Source organism: Corythoichthys intestinalis, chromosome 13 (genome assembly GCF_030265065.1).
Source record: "Corythoichthys intestinalis isolate RoL2023-P3 chromosome 13, ASM3026506v1, whole genome shotgun sequence".
In the NCBI taxonomy this organism is placed as follows: domain Eukaryota; kingdom Metazoa; phylum Chordata; class Actinopteri; order Syngnathiformes; family Syngnathidae; genus Corythoichthys; species Corythoichthys intestinalis.
In genome coordinates, this window is record NC_080407.1 from 9,699,809 (window position 1) to 9,726,107 (window position 26,299).

Here is a 26,299-nt window from a genome sequence, read left to right on the forward strand (position 1 = left end):
GCTAGAGAGCATTTGGATGATCCAGAGGAGGACAGGGAGAATGCATTACGGTCGGATGAAACCAAAGTAGAACTTTTTGGTAGAAACCCAGGTTCTCGTGTTTGGATAAGAAAGAATCCTGAATTGCATCTGAAGAACACCATACCCACTGTGAAGCATGGATGTGGAAACATGCTTTGGGGCTGTTTTACTGCAAAGGACGACTGATTTGTGTAAAAGGAAGAATGACTGGGGCCATGTCTCGAGAGATTTTGAGTGAAAATCTCCTTCCATCAGCAAGGGCATTGAAGATGAGACATGGCTGGGTCTTTCAGAATGACAATGATCCCAAACAAACAGCCAGGGCAACAAAGGAGTGGCTTCGTAAGAAGCATTTCAATGTCCCAGAGTGGCCTAGCCAGTCTCCAGATCTCAACCCCATAGAAAATCTGTGGAGGGAGTTGAAAGTCAGTGTTGCCCAATGACAACCCCAAAACATCACTGCTGTAGAGGAGATCTGCATGGAGGAATGGGCCAAAATACCAGCAACAGTGTGTGAAAAGCTTGTGAAGAGTTACAGAAAACGGTTGGCCTCTGTTATTGCCAACAAAGGGTACATAACAAATTATTGAGATGAACTTTTGGTATTGATTAAATACTTATTGTCCACCATGATTTGCAAATAAATTCTTTAAAAATCAAACTGTGATTTTCAGGTTTTTTTTCCCCCACATTCCGTCTCTCATGGTTGAGGTTTACCCATGTTGACAATTACAGGCCTCTCTAATATTTTCAAGTGGGAGAACTTGCACAATTAGTGGTTGACTAAATACTTATTTGCCCCACTGTATACCATAGTTTAAGGAAAACAAGCAGAATATAGGGGATAAGAGATAAACAACGCCTTCTTATCACGGAAGCCCAACGTGTGCGTCATACTGACTGAGCAAGATTGACGCTGACAAGCCCAGGTCTGCAATCAGTTCTCCCGGACAGTCCAGAATAAATGGCGGGACGGCCTATCCCAACACAAGGAACACTGGAAAACACCCGATATCCAACTGATAACACGACTGACAAGACTCCAAGAGCCGCTTTGACGCTGTGGTGGCAAAATCCACAACCCTCATTGCCTTGACAACAGTAACTCCCGAATCCTCCTGTCCAATCCACAAACGGACAATAATCTTAAACACCCTTCTTCCTGCCCACGACCCGCCCAGAGAGAGCCTTCAAAAGACAATGTTTAATGAAGCATTGTCATTTTTCTCGGGAACCTTTTGTTGTGATAGTGTGACCTTGGCTCCCCGCGTGTTTTTGTTTCACCTTGCAGTTTTGATCGCTGTCGACCTGAATAAATTGTCAACTTGCTTTCGGTGAGCCTTCTTTAAACCTTTCAAAATGGAGTCTGTACAAAGGTAAACACGCGGTTTGGCCTTCTGGCCGAATTGTCGGGTTCTCGCCGGCCCGGGTCATTGGAGCTGCGCCAGCGCGGGTCCGGCGGTTCAGCTGGCACGATCCCGGCAGTCTAGCTAGAAGGTCAAATTCCTTCAAAGGTAACACTTTAGTTGCAGCGGCGTCATAAGACTGTCATAAGACCATCATAATTATGACATGACACTGGTATGGGCATTAATGAATGCTTATGGTATGTCATTAAATGTCATTGGGCAAATTTTGTCACTCACTCCATTTATGTCCAGATCGGATCTTTTATATCAATTCAATAGTGAGATTCTTTGCCGGATGATACTGTCATAAGCATTCATTAATGTTCTTGACAGTGTTATATCATAATTACAACAGTTTTATGGCAGTTTTATGACGCCGCTGTCAAATAAGGTGTTACCGGGATGCCGATCGATCGGGTCATCTCACGTCATTTTCAAAGTATCGGAATTGGCAAAAAAATATCGGACATGCCTTTTTTAAATTTTTTATTTATTTATTTGGTTTTTTTGGGGATTAAATCGTTTTCTAATTGTATTTAATATCACAGACATAATATGTTACACTCATCCAGAGTCTTTAGTTTAGGCTTAAGGTAATCAAATTTATCCCGTTAACAGCGGTAACTAATTTTTAAAAATATTTATCACGTTAAAATATTTAACGCAATTAACGCATGCGCTGCTCGACCCACTCACGCATTGTCGCGTTCAATCTGTAATGGCGCCGTTTTACCTCTATATATAGCTAAAAGGCGGCATAAAATGAGTAGAGTGAATTTTGGCAGCCTTTGGAGCCTTTTTTTAATTGGCTAAAGGCTTACAATCCCTCTCCCTACAATTAGAAATATCGTGGGAAGCAATGTGGGGAAGGTAGTAATTGATCTTTTTCTTAACACCCTGTTATTTCCCAACGCAGAGAAGATATATCAATTGGTACCAGTACGCACAGTCATGGTTGCACTTGGCCAGAACAGTTAAATGGCTACAATATCATTTACTGAAAGCTTAACAAATACACTAGATGGCAATATTTAGTCACAATATACAAAGTCACAAGTCTTTCTATCCGTGGATCCCTCTCACAGAAAGAATGTTAATAATGTAAATGCTATCTTGAGGATTTATTGTCATAATAAACAAATACAGTACTTATGTACTGTATGTTGAATGTATATATTCGTCCGAGTTTTATTCATTTGTTTCTTAATGCATTGCCAAAATGTATATGATCGGGAAAAATTATCGGGAACGATTGGAATTGAATCGGGAGCAAAAAAAAAAAAAAAAAAAGCAAATGGATCGGGAAATATCGGGATCGGCAGATACGCAAACAAATGATTGGGATCGGATCGGAGCAAAAAAACATGATCGGAACAACCCGAATACGAACGCCCACCCAGTCGAAATGAATTGGACTTCATTGGCAGCCAATGAGTTAAATGGCTATCAATATTTTTTTAAGAATGCAAATAAATAAACACAGCCCATCTATAGTCTATGCAAAAAGTATTTTTACTGCTTAAAAAAAGTCTCGTCTCAAGGGCCCAGCTTCCTCTAAGTGTTCCTTTAACCTCTCCCCGCGGCTGACTAAAGTGACAGCGAGTGTCGGGAGCTGGAGGCCAAACAGCAGACTTTTGTTCGTCATGATTCTTTTGCCCCTAGAAGCCGCCTGGCAGCAGAGAGAAGATGCCCGCAAATTGAGCATCCAAACGCAGCCGGAGGCAAAAAAACGCACACGCACAATCAAACACTCCAGGTCTAATCTGCCTTGCCTTGGAACTGTCCCCCTGCAGGGTGTCACTCACTGAAAACAGTGCGAGCGTGTGTACAGAGGCAGCCTCTGAAGCTTTCCATTGATGGCACTCCCATGAGGCCTCAATGTCAAAAAGCACACTTCTTAAAACGCTTGCTGTTCAAATCTACAACAAAAGCCTTATTTAGCTCATGATAACACGCAAGCTTCATGTCAAGCGCTACCAAAGAGTTCCTGAATCCTTGTACCCGTATGGAGGACGGCGCTTTTAATAGTGCCACAAGCGTGCAAGGTCATTTTCACCCTGCCGGCAGAGAGAGGAGCCCACACTAGAGTGCGTTCCGCTTCCTCACATGCTGCCGCCGCATCTGCTCACCAATCGCGACGCCCAGATGTGCGGTCGAGCGGCGCTCGCTGTCGCGTATCGTCTGATTTCACGCCTCGCTCCCGCGGATCATTGGATCTCCGCCGATGCTCCGGCTCGCGCCTTGCTGTCATGGCTTCAATTAGATTGAAAAGCCATGTGCAGTCACAGGTATAGTCAGACGTGTAACGCGTTATATTTACTCCGCTGAATTTGCCCGAGTAGGTTTTTGGGAAAAATATCATTCTTAGAGTAGTTATATCACATAATGTACAACCCTTGTCAAGAGTCAAGAATCTGCATTGGACAGGGTGATGATGCTGGAACTTTTGTTTGGTGCTGTTCCAGTGAGATTTACAAAGATGAATAGCTGAAGAAGACATCAAAATTCCTTCAGTCCTTGATGATATGGGGCTGCATGTCAGGCAAAGGCACTGGGGAGATGGCTGTGGTTAAATCTTCAATAAATACAGAAGTATACATTGAAATTTTAGACAGCTTTATTATCCCTTTGATTGAAAATATCTATTTTTCAAAGATGACAATGCATCATGCCACAGAGGTAAAACTGTTAAAGCATTCCTTGGTGAAAGACTCATCCAGTTAATGTCATGACCTGCAAATAGCCCAGATCTCAACCCTATTGATAACCATTGGTGGAATTTTTTTTTTTTAAATGGTCCACAGCAAGGCTCCGACCTGCAAGGATGATATGGCAACTCCAATCAAGAGAGTTGGCACCAAATTGATGAAGAATACTCATCAAGTCCATGCATCAGAGACTGCAAACTGTCATAAAAGCCAGAGGTAGCGCAACTAAAATACTAGCGATGTGTTTTGATTGTTATTTCGTTGTTTGTTTCTCATGATTCCATATTTTTTCCTCAGAATGGAGTGATTCCATTTATACTTTCCTGCACTTCCTCTCTAAAATTAACATTTACTGACCACCACAACGTTTTTTTTATTAATTTCTTTTAGTGTTTCTGAATGCTATAGAGTTGCACTTTTCAACCAATTCTTTTTTTTTTTTTTTTTCAAGCTTTTTACCCGATTTTGTTCTACATGATAAAATGTCTGCGTGAGTGCTCGTCCCAGAGTAGTGATTCCATACTTTTTGCTAGGGGTTGTAATAGGTTTGCTATAGAACATTATAATAATAACAGTTCAGATAGATGAAGTTGTACTGAGGAAAAAATAAAAATTAAAAAATCTGACATCGTATGTACTTACTCACAATGTTACTCATTACTTGACTCTTCAACAAATAACTTTTTACTTGTGTAAATTTTTGGATGACTACTTTTACTTGAGTAGTATTTAGAAGTAACACTACTCTTACTCAAGTAAAATTTTTTGCTACTCTACCCACCAATGGATATAGTTTGGCAGAACGTCAACAAAAGGTTCCCGAGAAAAATACCGCAATTAGTTAAACATTCAGTCTTTTGAAGGCTCTCGCTGGACGGGCCATGGGCAGGAAGAAGGGTGTGTTTGTTGTTTAAGATTATTGTCTGTTTGTGGATTGGACAGGAGGAGTCGGGAGTTGCTGTTGTCAGGGCAATGAGGGTTGTGGATTTTGCCATCCTCACCGCCACGTTGGTGCTGAGTCTTTACTTCTCGGTCGCTGGTTCCACATTATCAGATGTTCTATGTGGCAAGACAAGATTTCCAGCCATTTGTTGTGGACTGTCCGGAAGAGCTGATTGCGGGATTTTTTGGTGCAGACATGGGCTTGAAGATGTATTGCCGTTCACCTGGTTTTCAGTGTCAATCTTGCTCAGTCAGCTGCATGACGCACGCGTTATGCTTCCGTGGTCAGAAGGCGTCCTGTAGCTCTCTGTCCTTATCTGCCCGTTGTCTTGGCGCTGCAAGTTGTAATCATTCCAAGTCCAACTGTTCATAATATCAAATATAAAAGGGGCTCTTGGAGTCTTGTCAGTCATGCTATCAGTTGGATATGGGGTGTTGTTATTCCTTGTGTCGGGGACAGGGCGTCCCACCATTTGTTCTGGACTGTCCGGACAAACTGATTGCGGGAACTCGTGTGTCAGTCTTGCTCAGTCAGTTGAATGACGCATGTGCTGTGCTTCCGTGATGAGAAAACGTTTATCTCTTATGCCTTATGTTCTGCGTGTTTTCCTTAAACTATGGTATATGTGCTATTTATTTTATATTGGGTGTGTTAGAGTAATACAAACAGTCAAACAGTATATACGAGAAACAATGCTATTCCCTGATTGCATTACTCTAACACACATAATCAAACAGATCGGTGCCTATGAGAAAAGGTACTGTCTCCTCATTATGAAAGTTGAAATGGAAGTGAAATGTTACAATAGAATCAAAAGTTAAATTTATTGTACTTATAAAAGCAGTCTGTTGATGAGGAAAAAAACAAAACAAAACAGTATTTCATCCTTTGGCATCAATTTGGTCTTGTTTATTTGGCAACCAAAATCTCAAAACTGGCTCTTTTGTAGTCTGAACAGCCACATCGCACAGAAATCCAATTCCTGCGAGACGGATTGAAACTACGTACGGTAGGTACCGTAATTTTCGGACTAAAAGCCGTTACTTTTTTCCTTCATTATGAATCCTGCGGCTTATAATTCAGTGCGGCTTGTTTGTTGATTTATTTGGTTTAATAGGGAACACTTTATTTGACAGCGGTGTCATAAGACTGTCATAAAACCAAATGAACAGCTATGAAACTTCATTGCTTCAAGAAGCTTCATTTGGCCATCACTGCTCCTTTGGGGGAGACCGTCAACCTTGGCTGCCACCTGCTGTCAACACTCTTGTCGTCTAACATGCCTCTTAGCATGCATTGCAGCGCTCCAAATGTAAATCACAATCAAAATTCATGTTGTGTGCTAATTATTTAATCAATTACTGTTCCAGTTGTTTCATATATTGCTAGTTATGGTATTTGGTAACACTTTATTTGACAGTGGCGCCATTAGACCAGGGCTTTCAACAGACTTGCAGGGGCTCGGGGACAGGAGACAAATATAGGCCCCACCCCATCCCTGCCACCGGCTTGTCACGACAACATACTTTTAACGCTTTGCAAGCAATGACAGTGTAAATTTTAAAATTATTTGAGATGGACAGTTAAATTTAACAGACCATTATGTGATGTGACACAATATAAACAAACAATTGCCGTCTATTGTCCCATGTAGGCCACAATACAATTCAACTGAGAGTGCTATGCCTGCCTGCTAAGCAACAAAACAGTATAACTGAACATCCTGTGCCTGCCCCCTCCACATTCCTGGGGTTATCAAGCCCTGAAACAGTGATGCGCTTAGATTTTTTGACAGCAACTTCATTTATAACATCAGTGGAATCCCGTTTTTGAGCAAACTCACGCTCAATGCAGAGCATGGCTAGGTCGTTAAGCCTGCCCTGTGATATGGTGGAGCATAGGTTTTTAAAAAAAAATTTTTTTTTAATTATTTTATTGAAGGCTCCCTCTCCTCTAGCTACAGTCACCCGTAAAGACAAGAATGCGCAGCTGTGTGCTATGTGTATGCACATGTGTAACAATGTGCTTCATATTAGCATTTACTATACTACACAGTGGGTTGTAAACCCAAGATAAATGACCCCAGAGCGGGTTCAAACCATTCTCTGCTAAGACAGAGGGGTAGGGGGGTGTTGTGCAAAAAAGGTAAAAAAAAAGATGTATATATCGAGTAGAACATAATATTTAATCAGACAATGATATCAATAAAAAAGAAATTTGTGAATGTGAATTAAAATAAATTAAGGGTCATTCAGGGCCCCCGATGGTCCTGAGGCCCGGGACAACATACCCGGTTGCCCCCCCCCCCCCGTCGACGGGCTTGCATAAGACTGTCATAAGACCGTCTCAATTACGATAGAACACTATCATGGGCATTACTAAATGCTTATGACAGATGTCATTAAGTGTCATTCCGGTAAATTATGTCACTAACTCCATTTTTGTCCAGTTTGGATATTTTACAGCCATTCAAAAGTGAAATAATTTGCCGGATAACACTAAATGACATTTGTTATAAGCATTCATTAATTCTCATGACAGTGTCATGTCATAATTATGGTTCTCTAATGACAGTCTTATGGCGCCACTGTCAAATAGAGGGTTACCAAATACCATAACTAGCAATTACTAAAACTGGAACAGTAAGTGAAGAAATAATTAGCACAGAACATGAATTTTGATTATTTACACCTGTAGCGCTGCAATGCATGCTAGGAGGCATGTTGGACAACAACATTGTTGACAGCAGGTGGCAGCAGAAGTCGGCTGTCTCCCCCAAGGGAGCAGTGATGGCCAAATGAAGCTTCATGAAGCAATGAAGCTTTGCAGCCAATTGGTTCAAAGCTTCATAGTGGTTCATTTAGTCTTATGACAGTCTTATGACGCCACTGTCAAAAAAAGTGTGACTGGTTAGATTACATTTTGGTGTAAGTATGCCATAATACAGTGAGGACAGCTGCGGCTTATCCAGGGGTGAAAGTGGGCGGGCACGGTCAGGAACGCGGTTCCGGTATAAGATCAGGGCCGGAACGCTGTTCCGGTGTACGGTGCTTTGATTCCGAAAATATGACGGCAACTGTCAAAACGCTATGTAAAAACATAAAATAAAATACAAAGCTGCCACACATGCATTTCATCTCCAAGAAGAAAACAATCTACCAACATCAGATTTACATAAACAAGTGGTAACAACAAGCATAATAAAGTGCTTGTGTAGCGTCATCCATTTCCACGGATATTTATTATTTATTTTATTCCACGAACGGCATGGAGGTTTCCCCAGCTGCTGCAGTTATCTGAGTCTGACGAGTCACGTCAATGTGCGAATGCACGCAGCAAAGCAAAACACCTGGACTCATTTAAGCGTTCAATTGGCTGAAATACTGACATCTCAACACCAGAGATAGTTAGCTCTGATTGTTTCAAATGTGCATGTTTTCTGAAACAGCAACAGAAAAAAAAGGCAATGCAACAGAAAATGGATCAAATCTTTAAGAGCAAGGAAAGAGTTTTAGTTTTATTTTGCTCTGATGGGGAGGTTCAGAACATCTTAGCTGTCAATGAGCACTTTGAACTTATACTCATTTATGTTAGGCTACTTATTTCCTTATGATTTAAAAAAAGTCAACGTTTGCGATCTTCGAAATATATTCCATTTCACCTTGCATACTATAAGTCTTTTGTACTTATTTTATTGAATGTATGTTACTTATATCTTTATTATTAAAAAACACAACAAAGTAAATGTTAACATTATCTTCAATTTTAATTAGGGCTGTCAAAGGATTCAAATTTTTAATCGAGTTAATTACAGCTTAAAAATTAATTAATCGTAATTAATCGCAATTCAAACCATCTATAAAATATGCCATATTTTTCTGTAAATTATATATATTCTGTAAAATAAATTGTTGGAATGGAAAGATAAGACACAAGACGGATATATACATTCAACATACGGTACATAAGGACTGTAGTGGGCATTTCACTCTACTGTCATGTAAATCTGTCTATGCTGTCCTCACTCCGAAGCGTCTACTTTTTCCAAAGCTAGACAGCTAGAGAACGACGCCTTAATAATCAGACTTCTTCCTTTTTCATTTGATTTATTAATAAAATGGCCTCAAACCATTGTCCTCTTTAGACCGTCATAAAACTACAAAAAAAAGTACACAAGCATTGCATTAGCAACAATGTTAGCTTAGCACGCTATACAGGTTCACTAAACATAAACAAAAAGCGTCTCATACAAAAAATATAACATTTCGCTTACTAACATAATATGTACATTCTTTACAACAACCATACTTACGGACAAATCTTGTCCAAGGATCATATAAGCACAACATTACAACGTAGGCGTCAGCCCGAGACGTCGTGCAGCCATATTGAACGGGCAAGAAGACAATAAACCATGTCGCAAAGCGACCACAAGAGTTCGCTGTTAGACAGCACAAAAAGCCTTGCTGTAAAACTTACCAAAAGGCAGAATACTGTCTGAGCGGGACGTGCGTTAATTGCGCCAAATATTTTAACGTGATTAATTTAAAAAATTAATTACCGCGCGTTAACGCGATAATTTTGACAGCCCTAATTTTAATATACATCCTATGTTTTTAAGTAGTTAAAATTGAGATTTGGCATTTAGTATGTGAGCAAATGAGGGAAAATAAAAATGAGGAGATGGAGGTTGGGGTTATAGCTGTTTTTGTTAACTTTTATTTTGCAAATGATTGAAAAAAATACCATTTTCAATGAAATTAGTTTTTGCAAATGTTATAGAAATAACTGACCAAAACGTGGCGACCTTCACGTCGGGGAGTTCCGGCAAGAAATTCTAACCCTTTCACCCCTGGGCTTATCGTCCAGCGCGGCTTATCTATGAACAAATGTCGTTTTCGTGCCAAATTTGGTGGGTGGCGGCCAGGGCTAGCGTTAACCGAATATTTTCCGTCGTTGACCGATTTTTTAAAACGGTGACGGAAAAAAATGAAGTCCACCTGTCATTTTGACAGGTTGCAATTCACACCCCAGACCACAGGGTGGCGAGTGAGCTTATTAATTCGCTATTGTCTCTCTTGATGCATGACGTCGTTGGCCTTACTCTGAAAAATGTCAAGGCAACTGAGTGTCCGAAGTTTCTTCAAAAAGCCCCAAAACGACAATGGTTTTGATAAAAGAGATGAAAAAACAGGGACTGCACAAGCGGGCACGCAATTCAAGTCCATGCGCACCAGGAGGAAGGTGTAAGACTCCGTTCAGGCCACAGCAGGTGAACTATTAATTTCATTTTTCCATATGTAGCCTAGCTACTGGGGCCACACTCAGCTGTTTTTGTCACTGCGGAGAAAAAGTTACATATTCATCTGCTTGATGTGTGATGGCACAGTGTGGATTCTCTGTTAAGCTTGTTCGGACAGAATATTAATTTAAAATGAATGAAAACTAAATACTATTGAATATGTTGAAGCGGTATGCAATGTTAAGAGTCTTGTTAGCTCGAATTGCTGTGTCCAGCCGCTGTAGCTCTGCTGCTCTCTGTGAACTCTATTCAAGCCGGTGTAGGTTTTACACCGGAACGCGCGCGGCTCTTAAGTGTCTCTGGCTACGTTCATACTACAGGTCTTAATGCACGAATCCGATTTTTTCGTGTTTTTCCGACTCGAGTGAGGCATTAACTTGACGGTCTGAACGTTACAAGTCGCATAGAACGGGACCATTTCAAATCCGATCTGGGTCACTTTCGTATGTGGTCTAAATCCGATCTGGGCCACATTTTTCCAGACTGTCGCGGCGGTCTGTACTGTCCAGTCCCGCAAATCGGATTTAATGCAGCAATTACGTCATCAAATAGCAAGAGAGTCGTTACCGTAGCGATGCACCTGTGCGTTATTAGCGCCTAGCTTGCAGTGAACAGGGCTTTTGAGGAAGGGCTGAGCTTGACAACAGTCATAAAAAATAAAAATGGGTTGAGGATAAGCCTGAGAATGCTCAGTTTTCTCTCTGTTCCAAGTGAGCAATATTTCAACATTGCCTCCACGGCCGAGAGTCGGGACAAACTGCCCGTATGTGTGTGTGACGTGCACGGACAGTGCGTGCATGCTATCGATCCATATAAACTTTGAATATAAGCCTAAACGGGGATTATTTATGTCTGTTATTTGTGTCCACCTTTTGAAAAGCAAAATATGATATCCCTGGAATGACGGATGACGTCTGTCATTTGTTTTGATGCTTCTGCGCATGCGGGTCTTCTTGCTTAGCGCGTGTTGGACTGCGAATTAGTGCGCATGCGTAATACTTGAACGGTCTCAATGGATAAAGGCAGTCTGAACGGGCACGCCAAAAAAACGGATATGACAAAAAATCGGATTCGTGCATTAAGACCTGTAGTATGAACGTAGCCTCTGTCACGTGACTGTGTTGTAGCCGCTAACGCGCTCGGCCAAATGGACACACAAGTACGGAAGGTGAATTATGCCAAACAAAGGGTCACCACAATGTCATTATCATCATTTTAAAAATTTAAGTGACGGGTAAAAATAGATTATGACCGGATTTTTATGACCCTGTCAGTCAAAATGACAGACAACGAAAAAGTCTAGCGCAACCTCTGGTGGCGGCTTACAGTCAGGTGTACTTTATTGTGCGAAAATTATGGTAGTTTCATATCAAATGTGGACAAGATGCTTCTCAGTCTGAACAGCCTCGATGCATTTTCACTGTCGGTGACGTCACTACAACACTTCAAACAATAACGAGCCAACGCTGTGCAATATTGTACTTCTTGAGATGTATGTTCTAAACACTGGTCGCCCTACCCACAATGCCAAGAGCCAAAAAAAAAAAGTTTCGGTGTAACACTGGTGTCAATAACCAATTTCATGACGATCCAATGGCGATTTTGTTTGTGCAGTATTTGTCGAAATTACAAAGTCTGCAATGATCCTATTAGATTCAAGTCCAAAGCTGTGTGACGGATCTATTTCACCGTCCCAAAAAATAAACGGTGGTCTCACCCAGGGATAAACCCACAGTGAACCGCTTGCAGATTAGAGATTGAAATGAAACAACCTAAAAAAAGACAAGAAGATGGGTGAAAAGGCGCAAAACAAAGCAAGCGGTCCACAGGGAGGCGACGGGCTAAAGACACTTTGTGAGATGAGAGAGGAAGGGGTGGAGAGGGCGCAGATGAGATGGAGGCATCCAAGAAGTGGGGGGGGAGGGGGGGGCACGATTGGCCATGAATAATATAGACCGCTGCCTTCCCTCATCTCTCATCCCACAGCCACACGTGGAACTTGGGGAAACAAACGCACGCAAACGAGGCGCACTCACGCTTGCTTAGTGCTGAAATGTGGCGACAAGAAATGCGAGGGAGCCATTTTTGGAGACTGACATACAATGTGACATGAAAACTAAAATATTAAAGACTAGTGCATGAGAGAAGCTATGGAAATGTACTCATTGTATACATTTTCTGCAGGAGGAGGTGAAATAGAGGTAGAGGGACACAGTAATGGACATTAAAAGTTCAAATTCTGTGAGTGCATGCCTATGAAAGACACTTTATTAGGAGCTTGTGTATTAGTGTCGATTTTACAGACATAATGCTCATTTTGAAATTAAACACCCCTGATATTGTTATTCCCTCATACAGTATTTAGTTATGGATTTCTTCGGCACGCCGTACAGCCTGAACAGTTTGACCGATCGGCACCGTTCGAATATCGAAACGACCGGAATTTTCACGCGACGCAGGGAATTTTTTGAGCGACCCTGAAATATTTTCCATTCGCCCGTAAACGCCGATTTTTCACCGATTTTTGGGAAAAAAAAAATTCAAAACAGACAAAACAATTTTTGACCAAATCACATAATTTGGACATCAAAAATTCCAGGACAATGAGGGGGCATGAAAGTTGGAAACAGAATTTGGAAAAAAAAATTACGGTTCCCCGGAAATTTGCCAAAAACTTTCTCATTCAATTTTAACGGGATGCGATGTTGGTTAAAATTTCCCATTCACTTCCAATGGAATTTCCAATAGAATTTACATTGCATTGATGCCAATGACAGCCATGTATGTCGGATCTATTGATGCTAATGTACTTGGATTCCATTGACACATACAGTGGGGAGAACAAGTATTTGATACACTCAAATACTTGTTCTTAAGTCGATGCCATTGACGGCCATGGACGTCCAAATTTCCTATTCATTTTCAATGGCAAAAAGACAAGTGTCCCCAAATCAACAGGAAATGACCAGATATGACCAGGACATGCCCTCCAAATGTCCCCAAATGATTAGACATGACCAGGCCACGCCCCCAAAAGTCCCCAAATGACCAGATATGACCAGGCCGCGCCCCCAAAAGTCCCCAGATGACCTGATATGACCGGCCACGCCCTCAAATGACCTGATATGACTAGGCCACGCCCAACAAAAGTCCCCAAAAGACCTAATATGACCAGGCCTGGCCCCCCTAAATGACCTTACATGACCAGGCCACGCCCACCAAATGTCCCCAAATGACATATGACCAGGACGTGTCCCCCAAATATCCCCAAATAAACAGGAAGAGACCTGATATTGTCCCTGAAATGTCACCAAACCAACCTGGACGTGGCTAAGATCTGTATTTCCACACAGCAAAGACCCAGAGTAATTTCTCCAGAAACTGCAGTTTCTAGTTAAATGTGGACTTTTATTCAGACCTTTTCTAAAACATAAGCAGATTTTAAGGGGGGGGGCTGGTGGCCGAAAAGTGTCATTCCATGTAATTGACTTTCCTATACACACACACACACACACACACACATTATATTATATACAGTGGGGAGAACAAGTATTTGATACACTGTCAATGGGAAAACCCACTGGCAGTGTATCAAATACTTGTTCTCCCCACTGTATATATATAAGTTGTAGAGCAACAAAATTGCAACAAAAATTAATGAAATGAACAAAAAACATTTTTATAATGGGTTGAAAATATTTTCGAGCACCTTAGTCATTTGCTTTGCGTATAGGAAAAAAAATTAAATGATTTTTTTTTCTTTGATTGAAATGTTTGTTTTTGATTGAAGCAACTTTTTGGGGGATTGAATGATTTAGACACAAATTTCCTAATCATAATATGGCCCAAACACAAAAAGGATTGCTTCAATCAATGAAAAATTAATTGTTCAAATACAAATTTTTCAACCTCAAATATTTTTTCGCATTCAAAAACTTTTTTCGATGATTGAAATTTTTTTTTTGATTGATTTTTCTTTTTGAAAAATCTATATTTTTTTGAAGCAACTTATTTTTTGATTGAATAATAAAGAGAAAAATGTCCTAGCCACAATCTGGCCCTAACACAAATCAACATTACGTCAATAAAAAAAAAATAAAAAATTAAAATTAATCAAAGAAAAATAGCTTTCGCGTGCATTTAGTTTTTAAGAGTTTAAAATTTATTTTTTTCATTCAAAAACTTTTAAAAAATTTTTTTATTTAAGCGACTTTTTTGGTTGAAAATATATTTTCATTGAAGCAACTTTTTTTTTTGATTGAAGAAACTATTTTATTGAATAATAAAGACAAATCTACCTCCGTATGGCTCCGCCCAGGGGATACAATTTTTGACTGGGGTAACTACATTGGCACGACACCGGCGGGCGTAGCAAATTCAATGGATGACAATCTTGGCGAAACGTATCGCCTAAGCAGCCCGTTTTAGAATTCCACTCAAAAATGATGGGAAACAAAAAAATGCTTATTGTCAACTTATTATTATAAATATTCTTGTAATTTAATTTTATTGCTGACACTGCGTTTTGGGGTCATCAACATGTTGTGCCCTCCCCATGCCCCAAAAAACAAACTCCGCCTATGTTCTAAAATGAAAGACAGCTTGTGTGTGTTTCTGTCTGCCTCAGGGTTCACATCAGGTGACCAAGCATGAGCGTGCACTCAAAAAAAAAAAGTATAAGTCATTATTTCCACTGGCGAATCAATAAAGGTGGCGTGTTTGTGTGTAAAAGATACATAAGCACGAGACCGAGCAAATAAGAGGACGCGCAAAAAGACGTCTTCAAAGGGGTCGTAATAATGAAGACGACGGCCTCGGGATGGATTTCCGATAACACGCCGACGGCTTAAGCGAGTCGCATTCACTGGTAATCCTTTTTTTCCGCCTCTTCATCACGTGGCGGACCCCGCCTAGCGCTTACGCGGCTGTCGTCGAGCCGACGTCCTTAAGTTGAAGCCGCGACGGCCCTCCGAGGCACTACAAACGCTGATTGGCCTTTAATCACTCATTACATCCGCCACTACTGACAATGCAGCTCCTCCACACAACACAAGCACATTAGCCTCCCAATACAAAACATTGCTCTGAATTGATGCCGGCCACTCAATTTGGAGTGAGTATTCCTTATTTATAGATGCTTTGAAATCATTTCAAGAGAAAACTGTCAAGTAGAGAAGAGCGTACTCGTCTCCAACGATCAATCGTACATACCGAGGTTGAAATAGGCTTTCAAAGAAGGAGACGCATCTGCTATCGATTCCAAATGTCAACCAGACGGCTCACATCTCAAAACATTCAAATCAAGTAAAGTGTATCAAAACCCACAATAGTGGTGGTATTCTTACTTTAAAAAGAGATTAGTTGGGGTAATTGAGTTAGTAACTAGTTACTCAACAAAGTGACATTACTTTTCATGTTCTACACATTATTACATTATAAATTCTAAAACATCTTTCACATCAAAGATTTTTACAATAACTGATTGAATTGAACTAACTTTTTCACCCCCCCTAAAAAAAAAAAAAAAAAAAAAAAAAAAAAAAACATACAAACACACACAAATTTCACCTACCGTAATTTTCGGACTATAAGGCGCACCTGACTACAATCCGCCACCCACCAAATTTGACATGAAAATGACCTTTGTTCATAGATAAGCGCACAAGACTATAAGCCACAGCTGTCCTCACTGTATTATGGGATATTTACACCAAAATATATTAACCGGTAACACTTTATTTGACAGCGGCATCATAAGAATGTCATAAGACAAAATGAACCACCATGGTTCAAAAAGTTTCATTTGGCCATTATTGTACCCTTAAGGGAGACAGTCAACCTCTGCTGCCACCTGATATTAACACTGTTGTCGTCCATTATGCTTCCTAGCATGTGTTGCAGCGCTACAGATGTAAATAACAATTAAAATTCGTGTTCTATGCTAATTATTTTTTCAATTACTGTTCCAGTTGTTTCAGTAATTGCTAGTTATGGTATTTGGTAACACTTCATTTGACAGTGATGCCATAAGACTGTCACATGACCAAATGAACCACCATGAAGCTTTGAACCAATTGGCTGCAAATCTTCATTGCTTCAAAAAGTTTCATTTGGCCATCACTGCTCCCTTAAGGGAGACAGTCAACCTCTGCTGCCACCTGCTATTAACACTGTTGTCGTCCTTCATGCCCCTAGCATGCGTTGCAGCGCTACAGATGTAAATAACAATCAAAATTCATGTTCTGTGCTACTTATTTTTTCAATTACTGTTCCATTGGTTTCATTAATTGCTTGTTATGGTATTTGGTAACACTTTATTTGACAGTGATGCCTCAATACTGGCTCTTTTGTAGTCTGAACAGCCACATCGCTCAGAAATCCAATTCTTGCGAGACAGATTGAAACCACATACAGGAGGTACCGTAATCTTCAGACTAAAAGCCACTACTTTTTTCCTTCATTATGAATCCTGTGGCTTATAATCCGGTGTGTCTTGTTTGTTGATTTATTTGGGTTAATAGGTAACACATTATTTGACAGCAGTGTCATAAGACTGTCATAAAACCAAATGAACCACCATGAAGCTATGAACCAATTGGCTGCAAAGCTTCATTGCTTCAAAAAGTTTCATTAGGCCATCACTGCTCCCTTAAGGGAGACAGTCAACCTCTGCTGCCACCTGCTGTTAACACTCTTGTCGCCCATCATGCCTCCTAGCATGCGTTGCAGCGCTACAGATGTAAATAATCAAAATTCATGTTCTGTAGTAATTTTTTTTTTCAATTACTGTTCCAGTGGTTTCATTAATTGCTTGTTATGGTATTTGGTAACACTTTATTTGGCAGTCATGCCATAAGACTGTCATAAGACCAAATGAACCACCATGAGGCTTTGACCCGAATTGGCTGCAAAGCTTCATTTGGCCATCACTGCTCCCTTAAGGGAGACAGTCAACCTCTGCTGCCACCTGCTGTTAACACTGTTGTCACCCATCATGCCTCCTAGCATGCGTTGCAGCACTACAGATGTAAATATCAAAATTCATGTTCTGTGCTAATTATTTCTTCAGTTACTGTTCCAGGGATTTCATTTATTGCTATGCTTTATGGTATATGGTAACACTTTATTTGACAGTGGCACCATAAGACTGTCATAAGACAATCATAATTATGACATGACACTGTAAAGAGCATTAATTAATGCTTATAACAGATGTCATTTACTGTCTTCCGGCAAACCATCTCACTTTTGAATGGATGTATAAGATCCAAGCTGGACATAAATGGAGTTTTGTGTAAAATGATAATGATTGGAAATTGTTTTCCATTCTCTTTTGTGTTTTTTCATTGCAAGCAAAATAAATGAGGATATTACTACCAAAGCATTTGAAATTGCAATCATTTTCTGGGAGAAACTGACTGTTTTTGGCCAGCAGTGCTGTTGGATATTCGTGTGCAATGTATTTTAGTGTTGTGAAAATGGCATGTTAAACCAAGGCCCTTTAAGTTTTCAAATGTGTCCGTGTGTCATTGCGCCGTCTAGCTGCGGGTGTTTACATTTTAATCCACCGGCGCTTTTATTTGCGATACAAAAACTCCAACACACACTGTAGGAAAAATAGAACCCTGTCTTTCTAGTAGCCTAGTAGTAGTACGTTAACTCCCCAGCATGCGTGTGCACTGCCATCGTGCACGCCTTGTATGGAGAAAATGCGCAAGCATGACAAATTTGGACCGAAATGACCATCCTGCTGTGAGCTTTTGGTGTCTATTCACTTTACGAACCATTCTTGTTATAAACACGTCAGCAGCGCGACGTAGAAACAACTGGAGCCAGGGCATAAATCTTCCTGATAAAAGGAAAAGAAGGTCCAGCTGGTGACACTGTTGCACCGGTGCCATCAAACTGTCAATAGTGCAATAATAATGAATGAACTGTCCGTGGTGCTGAAAACAACACGGCAACAGACTCCAAATTTCTCGGCGGCTTGTTCTTAAAGGTGACAATAGTTGGAAGCGCAAGCCCTTTGAGAGCTACTCTATTGAGTCGAGCATTAGAATTGATGTGATGGCCCAGCGGTGTCACGTACAGGTCACTGTAGGCTGCTTTGTTTCTTGTATTTGAAAAACATAGCTAATAACAAGCTCAAAACAAGTCAAACTGAAGTGTCTTCATACAAAATGTGATATCAATCATTGCAATCCCAACAATTTCCTGTGAATGACATGCACCTGCCAGGATTATCTGGGGATTATTATAGTTGTGGGGATAATCGTGCGCATCCCATTGCGAAAGATTTACGCCTGTAGTTGCAATCTGAACGGGATTAGTTCTTAGAGACTTTTTGGTCACACTTTATCATAACTATCCGTTTTACTAGTTAATAGATCATTAGTAAACTGTTGATAAATGATTGTTGATTTGTGAAGTATTTGTTAACAGTTTGTTAAGCATTTACAGGGTGTTCCAATATGGTTGACCCTATTCTAAATGCCCATGCTAGTTGATGGATCTTAATAAAACTATATACACTTTATTTTGAAGGTCATAAGTTTTATTGGTTAAATATACAAAGTACAAATATTTGTTGGTTCTATGGCAGATTTTCATATATGTGCAACATAAGCGCTGCCTGCAAAACGCTTTATCAAAATGCCTTTTCTTTTGAAGTAAATGGCAGTTCTTAAGCTGAAAAGATTGAAATGCCAAACATTACAACAACTTGAAACATTTCTACACAAACTGTTTCAGGTTAAGAACACCCTGTAAATGCTTAAACTGTTAACAAATACTTCACAAATCAACAATATATTTATCAAGTTTACTAATGATCTATTAACTAGTAAAACGGATAGTTATTATAAAGTGTTACCGACTGTTTTTTTGGTAATATTTTGAAAGAAATGTGGCAAATGTGCTGTGATTTTTGTACAGGTGTTCCTTTGGTCACTCTACCAAGTACTATTTAGAATTACAATAACAGTGTAAGGTGTCTTTTTTTTTTTTTTTACTAGTAAAAAGTTCTTATTCAAAACAATTTCGTCAGAGTCAACTTTGCATCACGCTCAGAGAAGTCAACGGGACGGATCAGGTATGACGAGCCGTTGAGCGTGTCTCACTGCGACACGGATGCGAACGCGCTCACGCGCGCCATCTCTTCATCCCCTGTTGCTATGGAACCTGTCGCCATGCAAGGCAAGGAGGCAGGCTCCACTGACGGATGATGACGATGAGGCGCGTGAAAAGGAAGAGGACGCTCGAATGCGTCCGTCGGAGGACGGAAAGCGACGGTGGGCTCGTGCTCTCCGCAACGTGGGTGGAAGGAGGCGCCGCTTTCATACTGCGCAATGCAAACAGACCCTTTCCTCGCCACTCCACGGCACGCCGGCCTATGAACACATCGCAACATCTCCGCCACTTGTAGCTGTATCTTTTGTGGGCAGGTGGCCTATTCGCCGCCTCTCTTCTGCAACAGCCTGTTGACTGACCCCATGACGCCACATGTGTTTGCAGGTGCAAACGTAACTAAAAGGTGTCTCCATCAGGGAACCAGGAAGAGGACGTCCATCTACTAGCTCATCGTATCCCCCCTCCCTCCCTTCATCAACAGTCACAAGACAGCGGGGCTTAAAAATAAATGGCAAGCGCAAACATACCTTGATGGTTCTCAAGGGTGTCCTCCGGGATGTACATGTTTTTGCTTTCATTTACCATAAATGTAGTCCAGCGTTCTCCCTACGTGTGAATGGGTTGAAGAGGGGGGGAATGGCCCCCCTCCAAAAACAAAGAAATGAATTAAAGAAAAAGAAAAAAAGGTGGGGGGATAATGAGTCTGACAGCTTGTGGATATTCCCGTTGCTCGCTCAGCGGGGAGGGGTGTCTTCGGATGGAGTGAATATTACCTAATCCCCATGATGGAGGTGAAGGCGAGAAAAAAGAGGGATCTGTCGGCGGAACCGGTCGGGAAAACGCACCGGTGCATCCCTCGGTACATCCGGGCCCTAGGCGACAAGCATAAAAGCGGCAGCGCGTTCAATCCGATTCACGCCTCCCCTCTCTTTTTTTCTCTGGGCTTTTTCCTCCACTTTTTCTCAAGGCTTTAAAAGAGCTGGCGGAGCACGGGCGCTGTCAGTGTCGCTGGAAGTGCGCAAAAGACGCATCGCCGCTTGGCATCCTCGCTGCTGCTGCTGCTGGAGGAGGAGGAAGAGGAGGAGGAGGAGGATCGCAAAATGACAAGAGTGCAAATATTCCATCGCGGGGTTTAAATCTCCCATTGGGTTAAATCCACGAGCCTGCACCCCCCCCCAAAAAAAAAAAATCCACGCAAGGCAGGCTGTCCTCTCCTCAGCCGCGCTCCTCTCGTGTCCCGATCCAGTCCATGGTGGTCTCCTCGCTCTCTCTCTCTCTCTCTCTCTGCCCCCCGCTCACTCAATGTGTGTGTGTTTGGAAGTGAAGCGGAGTTTGGGCTCTCTCGTCTGCCTCTGCTGCCCCTGCAGCTCTGCAGTCAAACACACTGAGAAAGAGCGAGAGGAAGAGAGAGAGGCGCACAGAGGAAAAGAAGCCCCCTCCTCCTCATGCATGCATGCATGCATGCACAGACTGACTGCTTCCAGATGTGTGTGTGAAAATGGGGGGGAAAGAAAGTGGGCAAAAGGGATCATGTGGGATATGCGTGGCAGGGATTTGTCATATTTGGAATCAACTTGATCAAAGTCCGTGTCCGTGTGCATGCAGAATTAGTAGAGGAAGGAGCAAATGTCAAAGCTCCAACACACAACAACTTCCTTTTTTCCTTTGAACGTGTCTGTGTTTACGTCCCCCAAAAAACTAAATAAACAAAAACATGAGGAAGTACTTTTCTGAAGACTTGGCAGATGGTGAAATTAGAGGTGGAACATAGACTTCACTATCAGTTGACGGGAAACAGGACTGCTCCGCATGGGGCCTTTTTTCAAAATCTTCCAAATTCAAATAAATGTTTTCAAAACCAAAGCCGCTAGCGACCTAAAACCAAAAGAGGCACCTCCCTTAGGCATTTAAGTCTCCATGAGCAGCAGTATGAAAAAAAAAAAAATTCGGCTGGATGTGATTTGGCGCGCTTGGGTGGAGGGTCCCGGTGCCGGGACTGGCGGTGGGGCGGCGTAGGGTGGGTTGCCAACGATCTTACACTCACAAGGGATTCATACTATTAGCTCATTTGCTCCCAGAAACGTATAAATACGTTCTATTTTTAAATGCTTCATTGTCCCAAAAACGTATTTATACGTCTTGTGTTTTTTTTAGGGCTGTCAAACGATTAAAATTTTTAATCGAGTTAATTACAGCTTAAAAATTAATCGTAATTAATCGCAATTAATCGCAATTCAAACCATCTATAAAATATGCCATATTTTTCTGTACATTATTGTTGGAATGGAAAGATAAGACAAGATGGATATATATATATATATATTCAACATGCGGTACATAAGGACTGTATTTGTTTTTTATAACAATAAATCAACAAGATGGCATTAACATTATTAAAATTCTGTTAAAGCGATCCATGGATAGAAAGACTTGTAGTTATTATAAGATAAATGTTAGTGCAAGTTATAGAAATTTTATATTAAAACCTCTCTTAATGTTTTCGTTTTAATAAAATTTGTAAAATTTTCAATTCAATTTCAATTTTCATTAGCAATTTTCACCGGAAAAGCTCTGTTTACATATGGTGTCTGCCACATTGACTGACAGACTAACATTGTACTTCGCCATATTTACGTAAAATAAATGCTAACTGTATGTTTTTGTTTTTACTTTTAACCAAAAATCGAGACTGTTTTACGTCCATATGTTTAAAAGAATTCAGGGATTTAAGCATTATTCAGAAGAATTTTCACTGGAAAAGCTCTGTTAACATAAGGCGACTGCTAGCTACATTTACTAACGGACTTTTTTTTTTTTTGCTTTTAACCAAGACTCGAGACTGTTTCTATACTACTGTCTACTGTTTCCATATCTATAAAGAATTCAGGTATTTAAGCATTTATTCACAAGAATTTTCACCGGAAAAGCTCTGCTACATTCACTAACAGACTAGCATCGTACTTGGACATATTTACGTAAAATAAATGCTAACTGCACGTTTTTTTTTTGTTTTTTTTGCTTTTAACTAAGAATTGAGACTGTTTTACGCCTATATGTATTTTTAAAAATCAGGGATTTAAGCTTTTATTCACAAGAATTTTCACTGGAAAAGCTCTGTTTACATAAAGGCGGCCGCTAGCTACATTCACTAACAAACTAGCATCGTACTTCGACCTATTTACGTAAAATAAAGGCTAACTGCATGATTTTTTTTTTTTGCTTTTAACCAAGAATCAAGACGGTTTTACGTCCATATCTATAAAAAATTCAGGGATTTCAGCATTTATTCACAAGAATTTTCAACAACAACAAAAAAAAGCTCTTTGTCTGTGTTTCCACTCTGTCAGCTTTAACATTGCAGGCCCCCTATTAATCGACCCCGTGTCCCGTCATTATTATTTTGAAGTCTATGCCTCGTTTTCAATGCCCAAAAAAATGTGCATGGATGATAGGCCACATTGTAGAAAAAGTGTTCTTTTTGCAAAATACCCTGCTACGTACAGACGTGGCCTAAGGTGACAAAATTTTTTTATTACTGATTGTGATTATTACGATTTTTATTGATAATTTATTTTTTTTGCTATTTGTAATTGTACCTGCAGTATTTATGAAGGATGTAGTGTTTTTTGTTCAATGGAACGAATTAATTATAATGTATTCTTATGGGAAAATCTCGCTCGACATACGACCATTTCGTCTAACAAACTAGGTTCTCGAACGAATTAAAATCGTATGTAGAGGTATTATTCATTAGCCCATTTTGTGTTAGCTCTAAGCTAGTGTTCCTAATATTCCTTAGCCCATTTTGTGTTAGCTCTAAGCTAGTGTTCCTAAAGTTATGTGACCGTTTTCACTACAAAAAGCTGATTTTTAAATAATGGTGATGGACGTCCAGATCTATTTCAACAGTTGGTACGGATTGAAAGTCTGTCACCGTCAATGGCACTCCAGCCCTCTCATATTCAAATTTGATGTCTACGGCAGCCAATGAGTGAACGCAGATTAGAAGGTCAGACCCCAAAGAAGGTTTGACAAAAGCCTGCCTGTCACACGAATGATTCTGACAATTTAATTATCTTTTTTTTTTTTTTACCCTCTGGACAGGCCGGTGTTTCGTCATCTTTGTCGGGGGCCAGGAACAAACGTCCTCCCCCAAGGCGCGCAAAGTAATTTTCTGGTGACATGGCTCCATATTTGAGCTAATACATTAATAAGATGAAGTCATCAGCTCTTAACTGAATAAGAGAAAGCAGCTTGATTGTGTCAAATTCACTCAAATCTAATGTCTGCCTCTTTTTTCCAGAGCTTTCAAGCACCTGTGAGAGGAAAGGCGAGCAACGAGCTGACAGTTACAACGCACTAAGCAAAAATATTGAAATCATAATTATAGTGCTGGGCTGCCCTATAATATTATTATTCCCTTTTTTTTTAATTCAATACTTCGCAATGCAGAAGAGGCAGGGCATCAATCTCACTGCAGGCGGTGCTGTGAACCTGAGGTGAATGGAAGCACTCTTGCCGTGTATTCATTTAGCTCAGCGCCATAGTGCACGATATGCTTTCACTAGCCTGTAATTGGATAAAGATTTTTGACGACTGATCAATATAAAGTGTATCACAAAAGTGAGTACACCCCTCGCATTTCTGCAGATATTTTTTTTATCTTTTCATGTAACAACACCGACAAAATGACAGTTTGACACAATGAAAATAGTCTGTGTGCAGCTTATTTAATAGAGTTCATTTATTTTCCCCTCAAAATAACTCAAAATATAGCCATTAATATCTAAACCCCTGGCAACAATAGTGAGTACATCCCATAGAAACTACGTACAGTGGGGCAAATAAGTATTTAGTCAACCTCTAATTGTGCAAGTTCTCCCACTTGAAAATATTGGAGAGGCCTGTAGTTGTCAACATGGGTAAACCTCAACCGCGAGAGACAGAATGTGGGGGGGGGGGGAAGAAAGAAAATCACATTGTTTGATTTTTAAAGAATTTCTTTGCAAATCATGGTGGAAAATAAGTATTTGGTCAATACCAAAAGTACATCTCAATACTTTGTTATGTACCCTTTGTTGGCAATTACGGAGGCCAAACGTTTTCTGTAACTCTTCACAAGCTTTTCACACACTGTTGCTGGTATTTTGGCCCATTTCTCCATACAGATCTCCTCTAGAGCAGTGGTGTTTTGGGGCTGTCATTGCGCAACACGGACTTTCAACTCCCGCCACAGATTTCTAGGTGGTTGAGATCTGAAGACTGGCTAGGCCACTCCAGAACCTTGAAATGCTTCTTACGAAGCCATGCCTTTGTTGCCCTGTTATGTGTGTTTGGGATCATTGTCATGCTGAAAGACCCAGCCACGTCTCATCTTCAATGCCCTTGCTGATGGAAGGAGATTTTCACTCAAAATCTCTCGATACACGGCCCCTTTCATTCTTTCCTTTACTCATATCAGTCGTCCTGGTCTCTTTGCAGATAAACAGCCCCAAAGCATGATGTTTCCACCCCATGCTTCACAGTGGGTATGGTGTTCTTTGGATGCAAATCAATATTCTTTCTCTTCCAAACACGAGAACCTGTGTTTCTACCAAAAAGGATTTGAGTTACTGGTGGCGCATTGTGTTACTGATAGTAGCCTTTGTTACTGCGGTCTCGGCTCTCTGTAGGTCATTCACTAGGTCCCCCCATGTGGTTCTGGGATTTTTGCTCACCGTTCCTATTTTGACGCCACGGGGTGAGATCTTACATGAAGCCCCAGATCGAGGGAGATTATCAGTGGTCTTGTATGTCTTCCATTTTCTAATAATTGCTCCCACAGTTGATTTCTTTACACCGAGCGTTCTACCTATTGCAGATTCAGTCTTCCCAGCCTGGTGCAGTTCTACAATTTTGTCTCTGGTGTCCTTCGGCAGCTCTGGTCTTAGCCATAGTGGAGTTTGGAGTGTGACTGACTGTTGTCAGTTGTGGACAGGTGTCTAAACCGATAATGAGTTAAAACAGGTGCTATTAATGCAGGTAACAAATGGACCTCGTTAGAAGAAGTTAGACCTCTTTGACAGCCAGAAATCTTGCTTGTTTGTAGGTGACCAAATACTTATTTTCCACTCCAATTTGGAAATAAATTCTTTAAAAATCAAACAATGTGATTTTCTGTTTTTTTTTTTCCCCACATTCTGTCTCTCATGGTTGAGGTTTACCCATGTTGACAATTTCAGGCCTCTCTAATCTTTTCAAGTAGGAGAACTTGCACAATTGGTGGTTGACTAAATACTTATTTGCCCCACTGTACATGCTTAAATGTCTAAATTGATTGCTGTCAGCATTGCTGTAGAGATTAAAGAGGGGGGGGTCAGCCTGTTAGTGCTCAGACCATACGCCGCACTCTACATCAAATTGGTGTGCATGGCTATCACCCCAGGAGGAAGCCTCTTCTGAAGACAGTACACAAGAAAGCCCGCAAACAGTTTGCTGAAGACATGTCAACAAAGCACGTGTATTACTGGAACCATGTCCTATGGTCTGATGAGACGGGCGGGCTTTCTTGTGTACCGTCTTCAGAAGAGTCTTCCTCCTGGGGTGACAGCCATGCACACAAATTTGATGTAGAGTGCGACGTATGGTCTGAGCACTAACAGGCTGACCCCCCCCCCCCCCACCTCTTCAATCTCTGCAGAAATGCTGACAGCACTCCTGTAACGAGTCACATGACATTTTGGAGGGAAAATGACAAGCAGTACTCAATTTGGACATTTAGGGATGTACGTAGTTTCAATGGGATGTA

At 40.8% G+C, this 26,299-nt stretch overlaps 2 protein-coding genes across 3 annotated transcripts in view; both read right to left on the reverse strand.

Moving 5' to 3' along the window:
- cacna1c (calcium channel, voltage-dependent, L type, alpha 1C subunit) overlaps nucleotides 1–26,299 on the reverse strand; it is a 241,530-nt gene that overhangs the window by 193,292 nt on the left and 21,939 nt on the right. The window contains exon 1 of one of the 2 annotated variants that reach the window (XM_057855352.1): nucleotides 20,040–20,853. The exons of the other annotated variant lie outside the window; for it this stretch is intronic. Coding sequence (XP_057711335.1) covers nucleotides 20,040–20,097 — 58 coding nt within the window. The 5' untranslated portion in view covers nucleotides 20,098–20,853. Of the gene's footprint in view, nucleotides 1–20,039; nucleotides 20,854–26,299 lie in introns of those variants that run through there. 2 annotated transcript variants of the gene reach the window in all.
- The window catches only part of yeats4 (YEATS domain containing 4), a 120,802-nt gene that overhangs the window by 53,037 nt on the left and 41,466 nt on the right, over nucleotides 1–26,299 (reverse strand). The gene's annotated exons all lie outside the window — the stretch shown is intronic.